Source organism: Wyeomyia smithii, chromosome 2 (genome assembly GCF_029784165.1).
Source record: "Wyeomyia smithii strain HCP4-BCI-WySm-NY-G18 chromosome 2, ASM2978416v1, whole genome shotgun sequence".
NCBI classification, from domain to species: Eukaryota; Metazoa; Arthropoda; class Insecta; order Diptera; family Culicidae; genus Wyeomyia; species Wyeomyia smithii.
In genome coordinates, this window is record NC_073695.1 from 77971543 (window position 1) to 77992311 (window position 20769).

The following is a 20769-nucleotide window of genomic DNA, read 5'->3' on the forward strand; positions in this document are numbered from 1 at the left end:
ACAGAGCATAATCTTCGCAGCGTGTATATCCGGTCTACCAGGCGTGGAATCATAGCCGGGCAATCCCTATGACCTCCTCTTCTTTGGATTGCTGTAATAAATCCATTTTTCATCACTCGTCACGATGCGATGAAAAAACCTTTCCTTTTTCGCTGCTAAAACAGTTGTTCACAGGTAAAAAACGAGGCTCAACGTCCCATGGCTGCGAATCATAAGGAACCCAAGTTTCATGTTTTTGAATCATTCCCAAAGCATCCCAATCGCTTGCTGTCCCTGCGCTTGGCATGGATCCGCATCAAGCAATTTTTCAATTCAGTGTTTTCGAAGGCTTTTGGTCTTCCTTTACGTGAAAGTCGTCAACATCGAAATTACCGTAAAGCAATGGAGCCAATCACGGCACATTTTTTTTCTTCACATATAAATCACGGCACAAATCCGTTTGTTTACTATATGAGTCAGCTTTGTTCATCACGTTTTAGATATGTTGGAATTGACCAGCACTTACTGCTTACTGCTTACTGCCATCTGAAAGCAAAGCCTTGGTACTACATTCCGATTTGGAACTCGACCTTCTGTTTATTAATACACAGACTTCGCAGCCAACTGTTTAGTGTACAGGACAATTTCGGGGCTAGCGCTACGATCCTACTGACACTAACAGTCTTCTCCCGAGCCGAGACTCAACCTACGACGACTGGCTTGTTAGGCCAGCATCGTATCTCGGGACCAGCTGGGAGAGCAGCTGGTACCATCTATTGACAAAACAAAACAAGAAACTAGTTGCGCATTTTATATTCACTAACGCTCAAAAGTTTAGAAGAAGGTAGAGCATTAAAAATTATCGAAAAATTCTTAAAAACAAATCAACATTCGAAAACCATAAAAAAAGACAAGTTGCCAACATTTTATAAATTCCTATAGGTTTTATAAATTTCGGCGTTTTTACGTATCCACCAAACCATGCATTAACTTCAATAGAATTAAATCACAGGAGCATTTATATCTTACCCGCGTAACAAATATATAGGAATACAATAATGGTTGTTATGTTGTGAACAAAACAAAAGAATGGTTGTTTAAAAAGCTAGACCCCATAGTCGTCAAGAGGCAAAACAGTATCTAGCGAACCTTCTCGAACACAATCTCGAACACAGGCCAGATTTATAATCGGAACTAAAACAGTTTCCAATCGGACTGAATTAACATCATACTCTAAAACTACGTTACGATTCTAGAGCTAGAACCAGGACTGGTGTTTTCGCTCAGATATCAACCATTAATTTTTGCTACTTGTTTTATTTTCTTATGAAATTCACAATTCATAAAAACAATTGATTAGGAATCATTCCTCCATGAGATTGGGATTTAGTCTACTAATTAGTTTGAACCTCTCAGGGAAACTATGTTTGGTAATAATATTGGCCGAAGTCAGCGCGAATCGGAGTAGTAAGCGTAAAATAAAAGGGTGAAAAGCATACTCACAAGCACGAATTATCACACTCACCTACTCTCTATAGTGATATTGCTAATAACACTGGTAAACACAAGTTTTGCGTTGGCGCTCAATCTAGAAGAAAATAAAAGTCTATAACGTATTAACCACTCCTGTGAATTTTGGTGCCTCTAGTGAAGATAACTTTAGCAGAGACTTTAATGAGTTTTCCCATACGCCAACGTGGAAGCGACGAACCCGGCGAGCAATAAATCTGTGGTCTTTGACGCACTTTTGCATTCACACAAAATTTACAGGAAGGGCTAAAAAGCTATAATCTTTTTAAGGCAACTTCCTTGAGCTTCAAGGCAATATTTTTTCGCTTTTATCGATCAATGTAATAGATTTGCGGATACAGCAAACACTCGGGCGATATCACAAATGATCAATGACATTGATTTAATTATTCTGGTAGCAGTGATGAATCCATACAGAAGTTAAAAAAACGGGTGACAACTAAAAATTTGGATTGTTTTTTCTCATGCTATTAAAGAAAAAATCAAAACTTTGTTTAAACATTCGATCTGGTACTTCTTGATTGATAGCCAAACTACTAAGCTTGAACAATAATTTAGATAAAAAGAAAAAATCCTTTTTTGTCCTATACTCTGAACGGTCTTACCTCTCTGGCGTATTATTGCTGAAGTTTGCAGGACATTAACTATACACAGTCGAAACCAGAAGATTATCGCTTTCGAAATGGTTGACCGTGAATTTTTTGCCGGCATTCTTGTGCCGTTCAGTTAGAACTGTACAATGCGCTTGCGCAACGCTTCCTGTTTCGACGCCATTTTGAACAGAACTGTGCATGCAAAAATAAAAAAATAAAAAAATACTGGCATGAAGAGCAGAGAGGGCTCTCTGGGCATGCTTGTTGCTAATATATAAATATTTATTAAAATGAACATCTTTGAAAAAATTCCAAATTTTTAGTTGTCACCCGTTATGCATCGGAATTTACAACATTTAGTTACTCTCAGGAACTGATTTCCAAAATCAAATTCACAAAAAATGAACAATTTGCAACATTTAGCTATGCTCCGTGGCGTAGCTAGAGTTTCTACCTGGGGTAGTGGTGGGAAAAGTTTGTTTTATATCAAAATATAAATTATGCAGTTGAGAAAATATTCAAGAGAAAGAACAGGAAAGAACACGTAACAGATGAAGTGTTTTTCTGCTATCATCATTGATTCCGCTTACCGTGCAACGCACGTGCTGTCTAAATTAAACTAGTGCTGATACTAGACACCTAGCAGCGAAAAAAAGACAAAAAGAAATAGCGATAAAGTTTTCCCTTCTCGGTAACTATAGGTGACAAAATTGTTTCTCTCCGGGATTCCAGTAGATTAGGTTTAAGCAGAATTTGTTCAGTAAAATTCATCTAGCAATAAATTAGATTTCGAGTGGTCACTACTTTCTCCGCAGAAACGGTGACTTAAAAATCACAAGTCCCTGGCAATGGTCTAAAAAATTAACTGAGCCTTTGCAAACGGAATCGCGGAACTCAAAGTGATTGAAGTTTCACTTTTTTGACCGATGAAAAAAGCATGAAATTTCCGATATTCGAACATTTTTTTGACACGATTAAATTGATTTTTCAGAAATGCATGAAACCCTGAGATCTGGTGCTGTCTCCAAAAAAAAAAAATTGTTGCAAAGATCGGCTTTCCCGGGAATCAGAGTGTTTTCTAGCTTGAAGCCTCTCCCAGAAGCCAAAGCCAAAAAATGTTTTCGAAAAACTTCAGATGATAATTGTGTCCTTCCAAAATAAAAACAATGTTTTCTATTTTCTCTTTATCCAAGTTGTTCAGCTAACATTGTGTAGTTTTCGTAGAAAAACTCAGATTTTGAAAAATTGAGCTTTTCGAGATAGGGTATCGAACGTCTTCGTCAGTCGTTTTCTTCGGCAGTTTTTTTTGCAGCAATCTTATGCAAAAGGGGGCCGATGAAAACCACTGACGAAGACGTTCGATACCCTATATAACATAATTTGTATTTATAATCTTGTGTTTTTTTCAGTCTTACGGTGAATATTCTTTCTGAGAGGACAAAACTGTTGTCCATAACTTTACCAAAGAAATCATGCCAATCAAACAAACGGTTCTAGTCTTAATATTATTCTTTTTTTTAAAATTAATTAACCTTTAATTTGATTTTTTTCTTGATCTTGGTCCCCGCCTTTAATTTGATTTTTTCTTGATAATTTTTTTTTGCGGTTTATATTTCTTTTGAAAACATAAAATTGTTAGCTACAACTTTGCCAAAGGTGTCACTTGTCTAACAAAGCATTTTGGCGCTTTTGGCCATGTTGACATAGGACCTTTCCAAATATTAATCGTGATTCTAAAAATATTTCTAATAGCACAAAATGACATCTTCAGCCTATAGGAACATCTGTCAGCCAGATAAACAATTAACAGTTGAAAAAACTAAATTGGGATTTCTTATGAAATTTCTCAATAATTGAAAAAAACGTCATCTTGTTGTTAAAAAATAATGCCTAAAAGAGCGTTGATGGTTGTCAAATTATTTTTTTGGGTGCTTATGATAGAAAACCAATTCATTAAAAAAATCAGTTCTTGAAACCAAAACAGAGAATTGACTATTTTTATACGTGCTTTTAATCTGTTTTAATCACAATTGAAACCTCTTGTAATTTTTGGAAACCTTTATAAACACAATTTACAATTTCTAGCTTGAACGTTATTTCTCGATACAATTTTGACTACACTGACAAGGTTATAACCTTTTTTTTTTGAATTGTTTTGATGAAAAGTGTTAAATTGATCATATATCATTTATAACATCACAAAACCTAAACTGATTTCTAAGGTTAAAGGTAATAAAATTATTTCAATTTATTTTCAAGTTTCAGGAAATTTGTGAACAAGATTTTCTACAACTCATAAATACAAAATATGAAAATAAAACCAAACGAGATTTTTTATGGTAAACTTGCCTAGAAATCGGATATGAAGCAACATGAATTGAAAAAAAACCTAAATTAATCCACCTAGCGGTCAGACCCAGCCTTTCTCATTCAAACTTATATCAAATTGTTATGAAGTTTGTTATTTGTAAGCTTGAGAGATGACTCGTTCGTATGACACTATTTATGTTAAAATAAGTCGTGTAATCTTTGAGATAATAGAATTTCGTTGTTTTATTAACAATTTAATACATAACGGTTGCTTAGTTCGATTATAATCAAATGAAATGGGAACCTATAGGGCAGCCAAACTTTGAAACCACGTGTTCAATCATTATTCATCAGTTAACCCTTAACTAGCCCGTTCATCTGATAATACTATTGTGTGGTTTCTGAGATATTGATGTTTCGTGATTTTTACATTTTTAAACATAACCTCTAAAATAAAAATCCAATTACAATGAAATTCAATAGGGTCTTATGGGGCAACTAGAACTTTCATTTGCATATAATTTCATTAAAATCGGTCCAGCTATCTCTGGGAAAAGTGAGTGAAAATAAAAATCTGCACATACACACACATACATACAGAAAATGCTGCATACATACAGCTCGTCTAACTGAGTCGAGTGATATATGACATTCGGCCCTTTGGAGCACTTTCATATCTTCGGTTTTGCAAGTGATTGCTATACCTTTCTAGGAGAAAGGTAAAAAGTTAAAAAAATTATTAATTAGGAGTAAAATATTCGTGCTGAAGAAATAGCGGAATAAAAGAAATGACTTTGAATTTCGTACACTTCAATCACGAGCAATACCGGGAAAGTACGAATAGCACAATACCAAATTTAAATTTTGTTGAGGCCACATGTTTTGATGAAAGCAGTTACAGTTTTAAATAGTCTTTGAATTTCGTTTCTTTTCATAACTTTTGAACCACATATCAAATTGCTATGGAATTTCTTACTTGTGAGTTTGAGAGACAATCCGTTCAAATGACACTAGATATGTTTAAATAAGTCGTGTGATCTTTGAGATAATAGACTTTCGTTGTTTTTATAATTTAATACATAACGGTTGGAATTAAAATACGATTATAGTCAAATAAAATGAGAACCTATAGGAAAGCCAAACTTTTCATTTGACACTAAGATTGTTGAATTTAATCCAGGCATTTTTGGGAAAACGAGTGAATTTGAAAAGTCACCGGAACATTTTTCTTTTCACAATTTTTGAACCACGTGTTTAATCACTGGTGCTTATTACGGGAGTCACTTCACGGTGAAATCAGAGTGAAGTGAACAAAATCCTAATACGGGACTCACGTAAGTGAGAAAAACGACGCAAAGTGACATCTGCCGTGGAATCTGGGTTATTATGAGTTTCATATCAGTGAAGTGAGAACGGAAAAAGCGACGATGCTTATTACGGGAGTCACTTCACGGTGAAATCAGAGTGAAGTGAACAAAATCCTATTACGGGACTCACGTAAGTGAGAAAAACGTCGCGATGTGACATCTGCCGTGGAATCTGGGTTATTATGAGTGTCATATCAGTGAAGTGAGAACGGAAAAAGCGACGTTTCGCGTGGAATTATTTCACGACCATTTTGAACGGTGAAATGATTCCACGAAGCTGCCATAAGTCTTAAAGTTGATTGATATGTGATCTAATAGTAAATATTGGATTTATTCTTCAGTAATGAAGCGAATCAGAGTTTGATCCGTGCCTTAAAACGGTCAATTTTTCATTTTTTTGCCCGATGAAAAAAATGCAAACTAGTTCAGGAAATTTTCGATGCCGAAAAAAACATTTTTTTTGATGCCGAATGTCTTAGATATGCAGAACACGTCAAGATCTGGTGTTATCTAAAAAAACGGGAAAAAACGACTTTCTGGGACTAAGACATTTTTGAGCTGGGAAACAATCTCATTTCACTTGTCCTATTCTCAATTTCACTTCACTGTCAATCTCACTCCACGGAGGTGATTTTTGTCACCTCACTTGAGGTGGAATCGGGAATAGGTCTAAAAAGGTGAAGTGAGCGTGAGAGTGAAATATATTTCACCGTGAAGTGACTCCCGTAATAAGCACCGACGTTTCGCGTGGATTTATTTCACGACCATTTTGAACGGTGGAATGATTCCACGAAGATGCCATAAGTCTTAAAGTTGATTGATTTGTGATCTAATGGTAAATATTGGATTTATTCTTCAATAACGAAGCGAATCAAAATTTGATCCGTGCCTGAAAGCGGTCAAATTTTCATTTTTTTGCCCGAAAAGGAAATTTGCGATACCGAAAAAAACATTTTTTTTTATGCCGAATGTCTTAGAAATGCAGAACACGTCAAGATCTGGTGTTATCTAAAAAAACGGGAAAAAACGACTTTCTGGGACTTGGACATTTTTGAGCTGGGAAACAATCTCATTTCACTTGTCCTATTCTCAATTTCACTTCACTGTCAATCTCACTCCACGGAGGTGATTTTTGTCACCTCACTTGAGGTGGAATCGGGAATAGGTCTAAAAAGGTGAAGTGAGCGTGAGAGTGAAATATATTTCACCGTGAAGTGACTCCCGTGATAAGCACCACTATAAAATTCATCAATTAACCTTTAACTAGCCCGTTCATTTGATACCAATATTGTTCAAATCGGTTGTGTACTTTTTGAGATAATAAAGTTTCGTGATTTTCATATTTTGATACATTACAGACAAAGTAACAGACTGATTACATTGAAATTCAATAGGGTGTTATGAGGCAGCTAGACCTTTCATTCGACACTAATTTCGAGGAAATCGGTTCAGCCATCTCTGAGAAAAGTGAGTGAGTTTAAGTTGTCTTCGGAATATGTTTCTTTTCAAAGCTGGATTTCACATTTTTAAACATAACAGGCAAAGTAATAGTCCAATTGCAAAATAAATCAATAGAGTCTTATGGGGTAATTAGGCCTTTCAAATGACACTGATTTTGTGGAAATCGGTTCAGCCATCTCTGAGAAACATGAGTGAGATTAAACACTCTCCAGAACTCGTTTCTTTGAATAACTTCCGAACCACATGTTCAATTTTCATGAAACTCAAAAGTTAAAAGTTTTTTAAGTAGCTAGTTCATTTAAAACCAATTTTGTTAAAATCGGTTGAGTAGTTTCTGAGATAATGATGTTTCGTGATTTTCACATTTTTGAACATGACCTCTAAACTAAAAATCCGATTGCAATGAAATACAATAGGGTCTTATGGGGCAACTAGACCTCTCATTTGCAATTAATTTCATGAAGATTGGTCCGGCCATCTCTGAGAAAATCGAGTGAGATTGGAAGAGCGTTACACACACACACATACACACACATACACACACACACACATACGCACACACACACATACAGAAAATGCTCAGCTCGTCAAACTAAGTCGATTGATATACGAGATTCGACCCTTTGGAGCACTTTTATACCTTTGGTTTATCCTGTGATTGCTATACCTTTCTAGGAGAAAGGCAAAAACGTTGTTCGAACATAGTATTCGCAAAGTGCTTTTTTATTTTTTCGGAAAAATGAAAAAACACGACGATGTGTGACGTACCCAATGATAAACGATTTCAATTTAGATTATTTGATTAATAGGTGAAGATTTTATATCTTGATCTGTTTGTGCACATTTTTCTGGAAATTTTTTTATTTTATTCGATTATGCAAAGTCTTAACTATGATTTGCCTATCAGCAAGGTTTTTGGGAAAATATTTATGTTAAGAATGGTATAACGAATTTTTTATAATCATGGGTTGAATTCATCTCTAGTATGTTTGATTGTGAGAAATGTATATTTCGGCATTTTAATCTTATATCCACTGATAATAGACTGTAATTCAAAAATGGTGCTAAACAATGCGAAGTTGCATATTTTTACGGTAATTCCACATTTTCAAATAAAATCGGATCGACTTACGTGCTTGCACTGAAATACCTTAATTGTCGAATTGGTGTATTCAGAACAAATAGATTTCAATATCATTTCAAACAATATGACACTTCTATATGACGGTGAAAGTACATCAAGATGGGGGTTTGGAGCATCGTTCACCCAGCTGTGCTCAACGGGCTTTTGAGATTTTTGTTTCCGTATAGTTCTGAGCAGCCAGCAGTTGAAATACGACCTGTGACCTGTCACTGTAGAGTGGGAAGTCTCTAAATCGGCGATGCGGATGATGAGTTTGTATTTTCAATTATGTTTACTTTACAAATTTAAACAAATTATGCTTTTTTTCTCTGTTTGCTCGATTTCGCTTTTTTGTTTCAGTTGTTGTTTCTATCCAGTCACGTTTTTGTTCACTAACTCTGTCTAGGAAGATGTGATGCTGCGTCGAACATGAACTCATATGGTGATTAGAATCTATAACAAGCTGATGGTAGTGGCGGTTGGGATGAATTTGTCGTGTGCTTTCCAAAGACAGCCTGGGTGGCCACTCTTGTCTTGTTTCTATTTTTTTGAAGAAGGAAAATAAACATGATTGTTTTACGCGGACAAGAATGTTGATGCACGACGAAATTTGCTGAGCATCAACGAATTGACGAACTTGAAATTGATCTGTATTGAGGCCTCTGAATTATTTGTTTGTTGTAAAATGGATAAATATTGGCTATTAAGTGTTTTTGCCTCAATCTTCATATGCAATCTAAATTACGTTTCCTCTACTGAGGTAGAAACAAAATTTAGTTAATATGGTGTATTATTTGTAATCCTAACCCGACTACCAAGAAAATGAAAAAAAAAAAATATTTTCCGAGTTTTTATGTAACGATAATGGCTTCAACTGCGCTTCAACATATGCTGATGACGGGAAGCCTTTCTATGTCCAATTCAAGGTCTCTACAATGTCTAGATTTGTTTTCCCCCTTTTGTACCATCACTTGTTTGTTTTGTCAGTCTCTTGTTCTTCATGAAGCTCGCCAAAGACATATGAATGGTTCGAATGATTGATTAGATTGGGGTGTGTCACGATGACCAAGAGCACCACTACCCTCTCCGTCAGGTGCCTCAGCCGAGCGATTGACGGAGATTCGAGACTTTTTGTTTCACGTCAAATTTCACGGCTCCATCCCGCGAGCGATCTTTTCCTGCCGTATAATAACAGTAATAGATGCTGACGGCGCGGCGGAGGCATGAGACCACCGAATACCAACGCACCAGAGCGAACCGTTTGTGGCGCTGAGCCAGACCAGGTTGGATCGGACCTGCGAGCGAAGCATGTGAATGTAAATATGAATGCCGAAAAATGTGGCGCCAGAGCCTCGCGTCCTATAACGAGAACGAATTAATGATATAATTTTTTTGTTTTGTTTCTCTCCGTAGTCAGGGTGATGGTAGTGTTTACAGTGTTGCCAAGAAGACCTGTTTTCATTTTTTTATACGCAGTGGAAGCTGGTAATGTTGAATGTTTCAAAAATATGTAGATAATTAGTACATAACCTAATGAAACTGATAAAAATAGTGATTTTTTTGCATTAGAATAATTGATTTATCATATCCATTGATCAAAATATAAAAAATATCGGTAATTTAAAAAAGGTTGAATGATCAAATAGTAGTTTAAAACAAAATATGTTTGTAAAGGCCAGCTAATATTTGCTTTCATGAACCTGGTAGTTGAAGGTAAAGTTGTTCGAAAAGTTTATGCCACTCTACTTTCTCAATCAATTTGATACCTTTCTATTAGAATTCACGTATAACTAATGCCTTGAAGGAAAACGAGTGCGAGTTAGTGAATATACTGCAAATTATTACTGTAATAATATTCATTCAAAGTGTGTTGATTTTTACCTTTGTTGTTCTTCTACTTTTAACTTCTTGTATATGCTAAAGAGGTTTTCAAAATAACTTCAAAGATCTTTAAAATAAATGAGAGGACTTCAAAAAAAAGTGTAACATATTCTTCATTGGGCAATAAAATGTGGTCGCGTTTATGAAAATATTAGCAGCGACGTTTAAGCAGCCCTTAAGGCTTTTATTTTCATGTTTTATGATTCTAATCAACAGCAATTTTGCTGAATAATAAATAAATCAGCTAATGCTCAGTTGAAAGCCGCTAAGTAACACGTTATAGAGCCGTTAATCAACGAAATTGTCTTTGCGGAAGGAAAGTTTTTTTTTTAATTTAGAAATATTCTCTTCTTAAATCACGCAACAAATCCTTATGTGTGCAACAAATCCACGACATTCTTCCAAAAAAGGCAAACAATTTTTGCTCATCACTTCTGGCATCGCTTCACTTCGTGAGGGTATTTGCGTTCAGTCTCACGACACAGATAAATATATGATTTCCTCTGTTAAGTTTTTTTCCCTTGTGCTTCCACAGTCTACGTAACAGGTTTATCGTATCGTCATCGGAGGATGTAAATGACTATGAAATGTTCATTTTCACAGATTCTGCTTTGTCTCACACGCCGGCGAGGATAATTTAAACACGAGCAAATTACACTGCAAACTGTTCACCTCAAATGCATTGAACTCCGGCCGATGAACAAGTTAATCAAATTGATCTAATTACGCTTATTTAATTTTCTAATCATCCGATTCACCACCATGTGCTTACTCGCTTACCCAATTTTTCTATTTTTCTATCATTTCGACTATTTTTCATGATTACCGTCTAACGCTGTTGGTGTTGCTGTTGCGTTTGCTGCTGTGGCGCTGCTATTCTGGGCGAATTGGATTCGAATTGATTGCACACTGATTGGTGGTCTTCGACTTTGGAAATTGCCATGATTACGCTTGCTGATGATGATGATGGTGATGATGGTGCAGATCCTTTCCCATCGATGCTGCCGGTTCCGGTACCTCCGATGCATGCTATGGCCTTACCGCCAAGGTACTCGCTACCGGGTGTAGAGATGAAGCTACAAAACAAGGACCTGTGGCGGGAGTTTCACAAGATTGGCACGGAGATGATTATCACCAAATGCGGCAGGTGAGTTACTGTATGCATCCTTTTTAGAAAAGTGATCGTAAGAAAAAACTAAAATATTTTTCCGGGTTGCCTCATAAAGTTTATTGTACATCAGATTTCTTTGACGCCAAGCGACAAAACTACTGTGTTCGTCACATTATAGGTTTGTCGCTTGATAAGAATATCGGAACAGAAGTTTCCTCATCCAAACCGAAAGGATCCGTAAAGAGAGCGAAGGACGCGTGTGTGGGACCAAACAAAAAGCACTTGGCATGCTTGTTAGATGCGGTTAGAGAGCTTGGGAATATTCTAGCCCGGCGCCAGCAGCCAGGGACCGCATGCTGTTCTGCCTGTTTCTTATTCGTCAAACATTCGAAGATTCTGCGGCTAGTATGCGACTCCTGGCTGGGCATGGGGTGCGACGAAATCGGGGTGTTTGCTTCAGATTTTTTTTTTGTTTTTTCCCTCTTCCTGTCGGAGACGGTACGGATTTCGAAGTGCTCGAACCGTCAAACCGTACCAAATTGTGACCAGTTTATGATTGCGCAGTGCCATCCCTGATCTTATCTTTCAGCAGTCGGAAAGTCAAGTGGCCTGATGGACATGCGACTGTCGATTTTGCAGATTGCACAGCGATTAAGTTGATGCTTGTATGAATTAAAAGTTGTTTACTTTCTCACACTTTTAAGCACAGTTTTTTTTTGTTTTTTTTTTGTTTTTAATGAAGTGGAGAAAATTTTCCCTGTCATAGCAACAACCATCGTGGTCAAGGGATTACATTTTATGAGAAGCATAAATCCAACTAACAATGCAGTTCGTAACTTCGTATCAAAATTATCTTTTATACCATTCAACATAAATTTAGTTTATTGTTCTTCAATCGTAAGAGGTATTGCACAAAAGTATAGGTTAAAGATTTCCTAGAAAAGTCGAATGTTACGAGCTTTTTATGGCTCCATATTTTTAAATCTTTTTCTTAGAGTGTCGCATGAATTTCCAGAACATAGTTAATAATAATTCATTGATATTATCTGTTGTATTTTTAAGATGTGCGCTGCGTTTCAGTCTTAAAAAAAATTAGCGGACATGATTAAAATCTTTTTGCAAGTGAAGCCTTTTTCTACATGAATTCAGAATTTTCGCGTTGATTTTAGATGGGTTTCGGAATTCACGTGTTTTTTCCCGGCACATTTTCTAATCTAAATCTAAATCTCCATGATTTAACTGAAAACTATTGTCGCCCTTTCCTTTTCTGTATAACGCAGTAATTATTCTCCTCAACTCTTTGCCTCTCCGATTAAACTCAAGGCACTGTTCAATTGCGCCTTAACTTGAGGCCCGTTAAAATAACCAATCATGTTTGCTGCATACCAGTGCTGAACTGTAACGCTACGCATAGCTCTGATGATAGCCTTAGACATCCATTACCTGTCAGCCTTATTTATATCTCACCAAATAGCTATCAAAACATATAGCGGAGCATATTTCCAAATGGAAATATTTCTTTCGATAATTACAGGTTTTCAAGTTATAAATAATCTCATCACACATCACCCAGTGGTGGGCTTCTCCGGGCTGCCTCATGAAAGCCAATAATGCTAGGGTATTTCCTTTTGTTTTTGTAGGGATATGAGATGGATGAGTAAGTGGTGTGGCCCGTTCATAAAACCAGCTCGGAGTTGCTAGTCGACTGCCGGAGTTTGTTGCATAAAAAAAGATCAGAATCCTTCATACGAATATTCACTCAATCGTGGCCCATTATGTTGCTTTCAGTATTCCGCGTTACTCTTCCATCTTCATACTTTCTTCGAAGAAAATTTCGTGTGAAACCCCACGCTACTGCCTATTGGCCATTGCGGTTTTTCCGCAGCTCATCTGCCGTGGGCCTCAACAGCCCTCAATTAATCCAATTTCAATCGATCCTAAATGCACGCGTTTGCCGACTTTATGCTGCTGCAACAGAAGCTTGTTGGTTCGAGATGAGCCAGCTGACTTGTTGCTGTAGTAATTGATCTATTACCAATTAAAACCCGTTTACGGTAAGTGCGCTCAATGACTGGTAAAATCGTTTGGAACGTGTTTGAACCAATAGCTCAAGGTCTTCATGCAGAAGCCGAAAGCACTGCTTTCTGGGTCTAGGTCAAAATGTTACAAGTCCTTGGTAGCATATTCGATACGGTCCCTTGCGTTGCTACCGACGGACTGCAATCAACCAAATCAAGATGGCGCCGAGTCTGAACCGTGACTGGATGGTGGGATTTTTGCTCGGTTTCAATCAGATTTAGGAAATCCACAACCACCAAAATTAAATAAAAAAATAAACACAGTGATGCTGAGATTGAAAAAAAAAAACAAGCAAACCAAAGCTCATTCGCAAATAAACACATCCCGGAGGGTCAAAATAGTTGAAAAAAAATTAAACACATTTCAGACATTTGGGTGAAACTCGTTGGCTTGCTCTCGACACGCAGACGCAAACTGTTGACAGCCGTCAAGGACCCGGGGAACAAGAAAGAAAACAAAAATATCAACGGTATTTGTAAACAAAAATAAACTGCCAAACGCACCACCGAACATCATCAGGCGGCGAAGCGTTTGCGTTCCTGTTTGGCCCGTTTTGCGCTGACGATCGTGCGTCTTCAGGATGCTGCACTGCAGTTTTGCTAAATCTGCCTACGGAACTAACTTATTGTCGGTCACCGGACTGTGACCGAGGGCAAACACAGTTGGCGCCTTGTGGCGTTAGTGGTAATTGAAATCGGCGTTTTTCAAAGGCGTCATTTTTTTTCGGTGGTGAAATTTTAGAAAGCTTTAACCGATTGCTACTTCTTGAGTAATGAAACGCAATGGATTGGTTTTTTACTGATTTGTCATTGACTTTAGGAATCGACATCACTAGATTTCGGGTTCCTTATTGATAAAGTTGTATAAGTATTTTGGGAAAAACTGGGATACATGCATTATCAAGTTCGAATTATACGAACCGCTAACGTTGTATGATCATAACTTCAAAATTCAAAAATGAGCCATAAAAAACGATTGAATCGGCAATCAAAATATTATTGATCAAAATATTATACTCTGGGTATTGGGTTGAGCAAATGACTGCGAGAAAAAAAATTCAGTGCTAATAACGAGACGTGATAAATCATAATTTAAAATTAATTCATGAAAGCCATTTTATAGCATTTATCAACGTGGTCAATCTCACAAGACTCGTTAGTTGATACTGGTCGCCCAACTGATTAAATCATGAATGAAAAACATACATTATTGTTACTTAAACTACCTAAGGCATTAAAGTGAAAGTAATGATGAACATCGTTTGATATCAAAACAGAATTTTGTCTTGATGCAAAAGTAACAGTTTGGAAACATATGAAAACTAAGATAGTTGTATGAATATATCTTGATGGTGAAATGGGAAATGATAACCACTCTCCATGTTCGTCACGTTTACCTCGATTGCAAATAAAATCTTTGTTTCTACCTACCGTCCGCATATTTAATATCATAAAATTATACTGCCTTTGTTCAGCTGCGAATGGATATCACAGTGATAAATTTAATATATTTTATAGGTAAATGCTGTTGATTTTTTCAAGCTACTAGACACTGTATCATGTATAACTGCAGTGATATTGCTTCAAATCTTGTAATCACACCGATCTGTTTACGACACTCCAGACTTTGGAGTCGTAAATCTGAAAGTGATTTATTAAAACAATTGAAAATTATTCCTACATAACGAAACAGATATTGCCAATCAATTTTTCTAATCAAATCAGTAAATCATTCTCATTCTGACATTAAAGGTCTAGGTCCTTTTGCTTAGCATTGAATGCAAACGAATAGTTTGTGTTATGGACAAGTGTCACAGCGTTGAACATTCGGCCACCGGTAGACTATAAAGTAGGGTGGTTTACCGGTAAAACAAAAACCGGTAAAACCGGTATAACCGATATTTTTTTCAATACCGAAATACCGGTATTAGAGAGGCGAAAAAACCGGTATTTTCGGTATTTTTCTTTAAATTGAAAAAAAAAACTTGTCACAATATTCATGAATCATTGTTAGGCTAATGAATGCTACTCACTTAGGCAGGCTTTACAAATCACATGACGATGTATGTGTATAATTAATACATTTATACAAAAGCAACATTAAATAGTAATTTACCCTTAACTATTTATCAATTTTTGTTATCTTTTTGTTTGTTCTGCTCGGATTCAGACGATGTGTTTGTTTGTATCGATAATATGTCAAAAAACTTTATATCAATAAAGCAAAACATTTTTTTTAAGTAGAACAGCTAATCTTTTTACACTCTTATACTCACAGTGGCAACGCGAGGGTTTTGAACCTGCCAGTTTAACTACAAATTATGAAAATCATTGTTTGAGGCAGTAGTCACAATCATGTCAGCGAAAATTCATTATTCATTTGTGCAACTTGAAAATAAAACTTAAAAAAATAATAAATAAATATAAATTCCGATTAGGAATTCATTTTTTGTTGACATAAAGTGTTTACAGGATGAAATAATCAATCAATAAAGAATTTCATCCTAAAAATTACTACTCCTTGAAAAAGTGGAATTTGAGTAGTTCAAACCTTCGTCACCCGTACCGCAGCGGTCTTTTATTAGCAACTAACTGAATGTACCCGGCCTCACTCGTGTAAATGTTTCTGCTTTTTCCATAATTTTCTGTATTTTTATATATGTTTTACCAACCTCTCATTTCAAACATTTATTTCTATTTCAGTTACAAACTTGTTCATATGCCACATTTTTCGATTCTCCATCAGGAGCTAAAGTTAATAAAAAAATCACAAGAAGGTTATATGCAAAGCCACGACCGCAAGGTTGAAGTAGAATACTTTTACAAGAAGGATAACCTGGCTGTTTGCGTGTCAGTCATTTTTTCTAGTAAATAAACGTTGACCGTTCATTGGCAGTATTGTAATTTCTTTTTGTCTGATATTTTGAATGAAGTTCATTGGATATTTTTAAATTTTGTGCAAATGAGAAGTTGAAGTGCTGCCGAATTGTAATATGCACATTTAATACGACATCATTAAACGGGAACGGAACAAAGGCTACGGTTATGCAGAACGCGAATGCCGGCGCGATGCGATTCGCCTTACCGTGGTGAAATGTACAGCTCTTTTTGAGGCGAAGTAGAGTAGGCATGACCGTAGCCAAACACTAAGCGACGCAAACACGTAATAATAGTCAGAGTATGCATGTAGATGAAGATAATTAACTTTGGATTATAGCGCAAAACGAGAAAATATTAACTCTTCAAATAATCATTTGTGTTCTTCAAATTTCAGTTGTTCAATTTAATATCCGATGAAATGTTTGTTTATTATCTGATGAAGCTCTTATATAGGCCAAATGATGCATTCCCAATTTACTATGTCCATAACTCTGCCGACCGTGCTTGGGAAAGCGCGGTATAACGACCAATCAGAGGTCGAATTTTGTGTTTTGACAAGGCTTAAGAGTTTTCAATAGTACAATAGTTCGAATGATAAAATTGCAATTTCATGCATTTGGTAGGAATCTTAGAAGATTTTCTAATCGATTGCTGCAAAAACGAAGGAAATCCATCGAAAACTAACCGATTTATTAGCATTTGAAATTTTTCTCACATTTTCAGTTTTAGATTTTCATTTCACATCCCTATGTAGCCGAACTTCCCTGAGAGAAGTATTCTAATTCAAAATTAAATCTTCATTAATTCATTCGTGTCCTTATAAGGACAATTGTTCAATTTATCATAGGATGTAGTGTTTATCTTACATCTCTGTGTTACCTTGATAGTGAGGACTAAGGCGCACGGTCAACACAATGAGAAAGGTGTTTTCACATTGAAAACTAGACACGGCTTTACTGGAGGAAGTGTTGGCAAATGCATCTACCGCTAATACCACCGCTATCATACGAAAGCGCGTCGTTTCATGTGGGGAATATCAACAACGAAAAATGACGCGCGTCTAAGCATAACCCGAACTGTTTCGCCGTGCTGCTCCCATTTACCTTTACATCGGCCTCAGGGAAGTACCGGCTGCATCTGCATCTACCGCTGAGGCAGTCACTATACTGCTATTGGTACCAAATGCTATTAACTCTTCAAATAAGTGTTTTATTTGTTCTCAAAAGAACAATTGTTCAATTCAAAATCGGATTTACGCAATCGCATCTCTGTAATATTACCGACAATAATATTCTTCTGAACAAACTGATACAACTTTCCCATTAGGCCTCTGCCATAATAGACGCGAAAAGCGACGCGAACCGATTCGCTCAGCTGTAGGTTAATGTACAGCCATCAGTAGAGCTGTACATTAACTTACGGCCGAGCGAATCGGTTCGCGCCGCTTTTCGCGTCTACTATGGCAGAGGCCTTAGAGAAAGTTGCTGGCTGATGTATTCACTTCATGCAAGCCTGCTGCTGATGCTTCCCGCTACCACACTGAAACAGCATTTTAGTGGAGGGAGTGTCGTTGCATCAGCTGACCCTGCTACTATCGATGCTGATATACCCGCTGCAACAGCTACGCTATGCATAGCCATGCCACAGTTGTGGCCGCTATACGCTGGCCCAACTGCTGAGCACCTGCAACGCTATCCGTAGCCATGCCACAGTTGTGGCCGCCATCTGCTGGCCCTGCTGCTATCGATGGTAAGATCCGCTGAAACTGCTACGCTTATTCGCAGCCATGCCACAGTTGTGGCCGCTATCCGCTATCGATGGTACCCACTGCTCGCTCCCGCTGCTGCTAAGGAAGGACTGCTGTCGTCGCTGTTCAGAACTACTATGAGCGGCTTTGACTAAAACAGGCTCTTATATAGGGATGAAAATAGGAATGAATTATTTCACGTACGTGGTGGAATGATATAACTTGAAAAATATGTGTGACTTCATTCTGGTTCAGAGCGATCATTTGATAAGCTCCACCTCTTTTTTCAGTTTCTAAAGTTTTTCCTCAGTTTCGTAGCACGGATGCACAAAAATGATTTCTTGTGAACATTCTGTCGAGCCGGACCGATAGCACTCTCATTGAAGCAACAAAATAACATGTTTTGTGTCGTGTTGTGCAGCTTGGTTGAAGAAAATATTCCCGTCCCCATGTCGCATGTAAGCAGATTATTGCGTTCAGTAGACAGTAGATAGTGTATCCAGCGAATAAACACCGATGGTGCTCTCACACACGCAACGGTTTTAACCCGTATCTTATTGCGGTTTGTAACATCAAGCGATTTCGTTTGCTCGCTGTTGCGTGTTGCATCATGTTGCAACTTGGCAGCTGGGAGACGACGAAATTCTGTTTATGCTGATTGATTGAATCGACTTCATATTAGCTCTGCATAGTCGAACTAACTGCTTTTGTGAATGCGTACTAACAGGGCAGTTTATTATTCAATGTCGGTTATGCTGATCGCAGCCTTTGCGCTGCCCCTACAGGGGGGGGGTTTACTAAATAAAGTGAAAATTAGACAACTACAACAGAATTTGATTGCATCCCGCACAGAATGTCTGCTTGTGTTGATGCCAGAAAATTATTAACCTTCAATTATTTTTTTATTTGCCTTGAAAAAAGCATGTTGCGGTTCAAAATCGGTTGCTAATTACAACCTTTGAGCTGCCCTAACATTGGGGGAATAAGGATACACGGACAACATGCACTGTGGAAGCTATTTCACATTCAGTAAATTAGACGGGTGCAACAAATTTAAATTGTTAGGATGCAACACAGAATGCTTGCTTGCGTTGACAAAAATCATTAACTTTCAATGACTTGTTTATTTGCCTTCAAAAAGGCATTTTGATTTCCAAAATTGGATTTCCTGATGGCAATCTTCATGCTGCCCCAACACGGGGGGAATAATGGCTGTCTGGCGACACACGCTGAGAAAAACCGCGCTGCTCCTGAGACGTGGTGACCAACCACAGGGCTAGTGCTGCTGCTAAGGAAGGACGACTGCTGTTGTCGCTGTCTAGAACTATTATGAGCGGCTCCGGCTGAAACAGGCTCTAATATAGGCCAAATAGCATGTTTTCAATTGCAAGGTATATGATCCTGTCGACCGTGCTTGGGAAGCAAGCATATAACGACCAATCAGAGGTCGAATTTTTCGTTTTGACAAGGCTTGACTATTTTCAATAGTACAATAGTGTGAATAATAAAATTACAATTATCTTATTTCGGGAAGAATCTTAGAAGATTTTCCAATCTATTGCTGCAAGAACGAAGGAAATCCATCGAATACTAACCGATTTATTAGCATTTGAAATTGGACATATTTTTCACTTTTTTCGGTTTTAGATTTTCATTTCACATCCCTATGTAGCCGAACTTCCTGAGAGAAGTATTCTGCTTCAATAATTATAATAATAAATAATTTGAATGAACTGTTTAAAGAGGATCGAACAGAATGAAGAAGTATTTATATCCTATTCATTCGGATTCGTAAAAAGTAAATTCTGGTCTGATCGTGATTTCTTTTTTTTTACTTCATTCATATACTTTTCTCAACAGTTTCAAATATCGTTTTTTACGAATTTTAAAGTTATTCACTACTTGAAACTAAGTTTTACGATGTGAAAAAAAATTAAGTATAAATCTATGTTTTTTGTTATAACATTAGTTTCTAAATTATGTTCCTCGCAATCATATCACTAGATTCATTCATTGGAGTTCTTCAAACACTGTTATCCAGTGTTGTATCTGGATCGTATACCACAAGAGATCAAAACAATGGTCGCAGATTTCTTAATCCTACAAAAAAATCTGGATCGTAATGAAGCATAGGTACTCATAAATGCATAAACATAAGCATGCAGCGACACGTCCATACATAGATGCAACCTGAAACGCTTAGCAAAAAATAAATTTCGAATCCAAACTTTATTCTTCGGCAGTGGCTTACTTGGACAGGTTTTTGCATAAGACTGCGGCAGAAATCCGGCCGAAGACAACCACTACCGGAGACGTTTGACACCCTATATCTTTAATTATTTTTAAGTTTCATTTTAAATACCTAGTACAGAGAGAATGACATGCGTTTTTTTTTTCGCGGACAATCATCATTACTTCCCCGAACTATGATTTTAAGAATTTTGTAGTTGAAAAAGTAGGTTTAAAGACCACGAGTCACCTCTGGTTTGTACACGCAAAACTTTTCCTTATTACTTTAGAAGCAATAGCGCAAAATTGCCTTTTGGGTAACAAACCTATTACTTTAAAGGCAATAAAATTCTTCCCCAGTCAAGTAACAACACATACTGACATAAATTTAGCACGTGTTACGGGAGTACGACTGTCTAATAATGGTCGTTTCAACCACATGCAAGATTTTTTCTGTCGAAAACTGCTTACTTTCCATCT

At 37.0% G+C, this 20769-nt stretch overlaps 1 protein-coding gene across 1 annotated transcript in view; it reads left to right on the forward strand.

Moving 5' to 3' along the window:
* The window catches only part of LOC129722319 (T-box transcription factor TBX6-like), an 85487-nt gene that overhangs the window by 11554 nt on the left and 53164 nt on the right, over positions 1–20769 (forward strand). The window contains exon 2 of the mRNA XM_055675669.1: positions 11229–11391. Within this exon, the coding sequence (XP_055531644.1) occupies positions 11229–11391 (163 nt within the window). The remainder of the gene's footprint in view (positions 1–11228; positions 11392–20769) is intronic.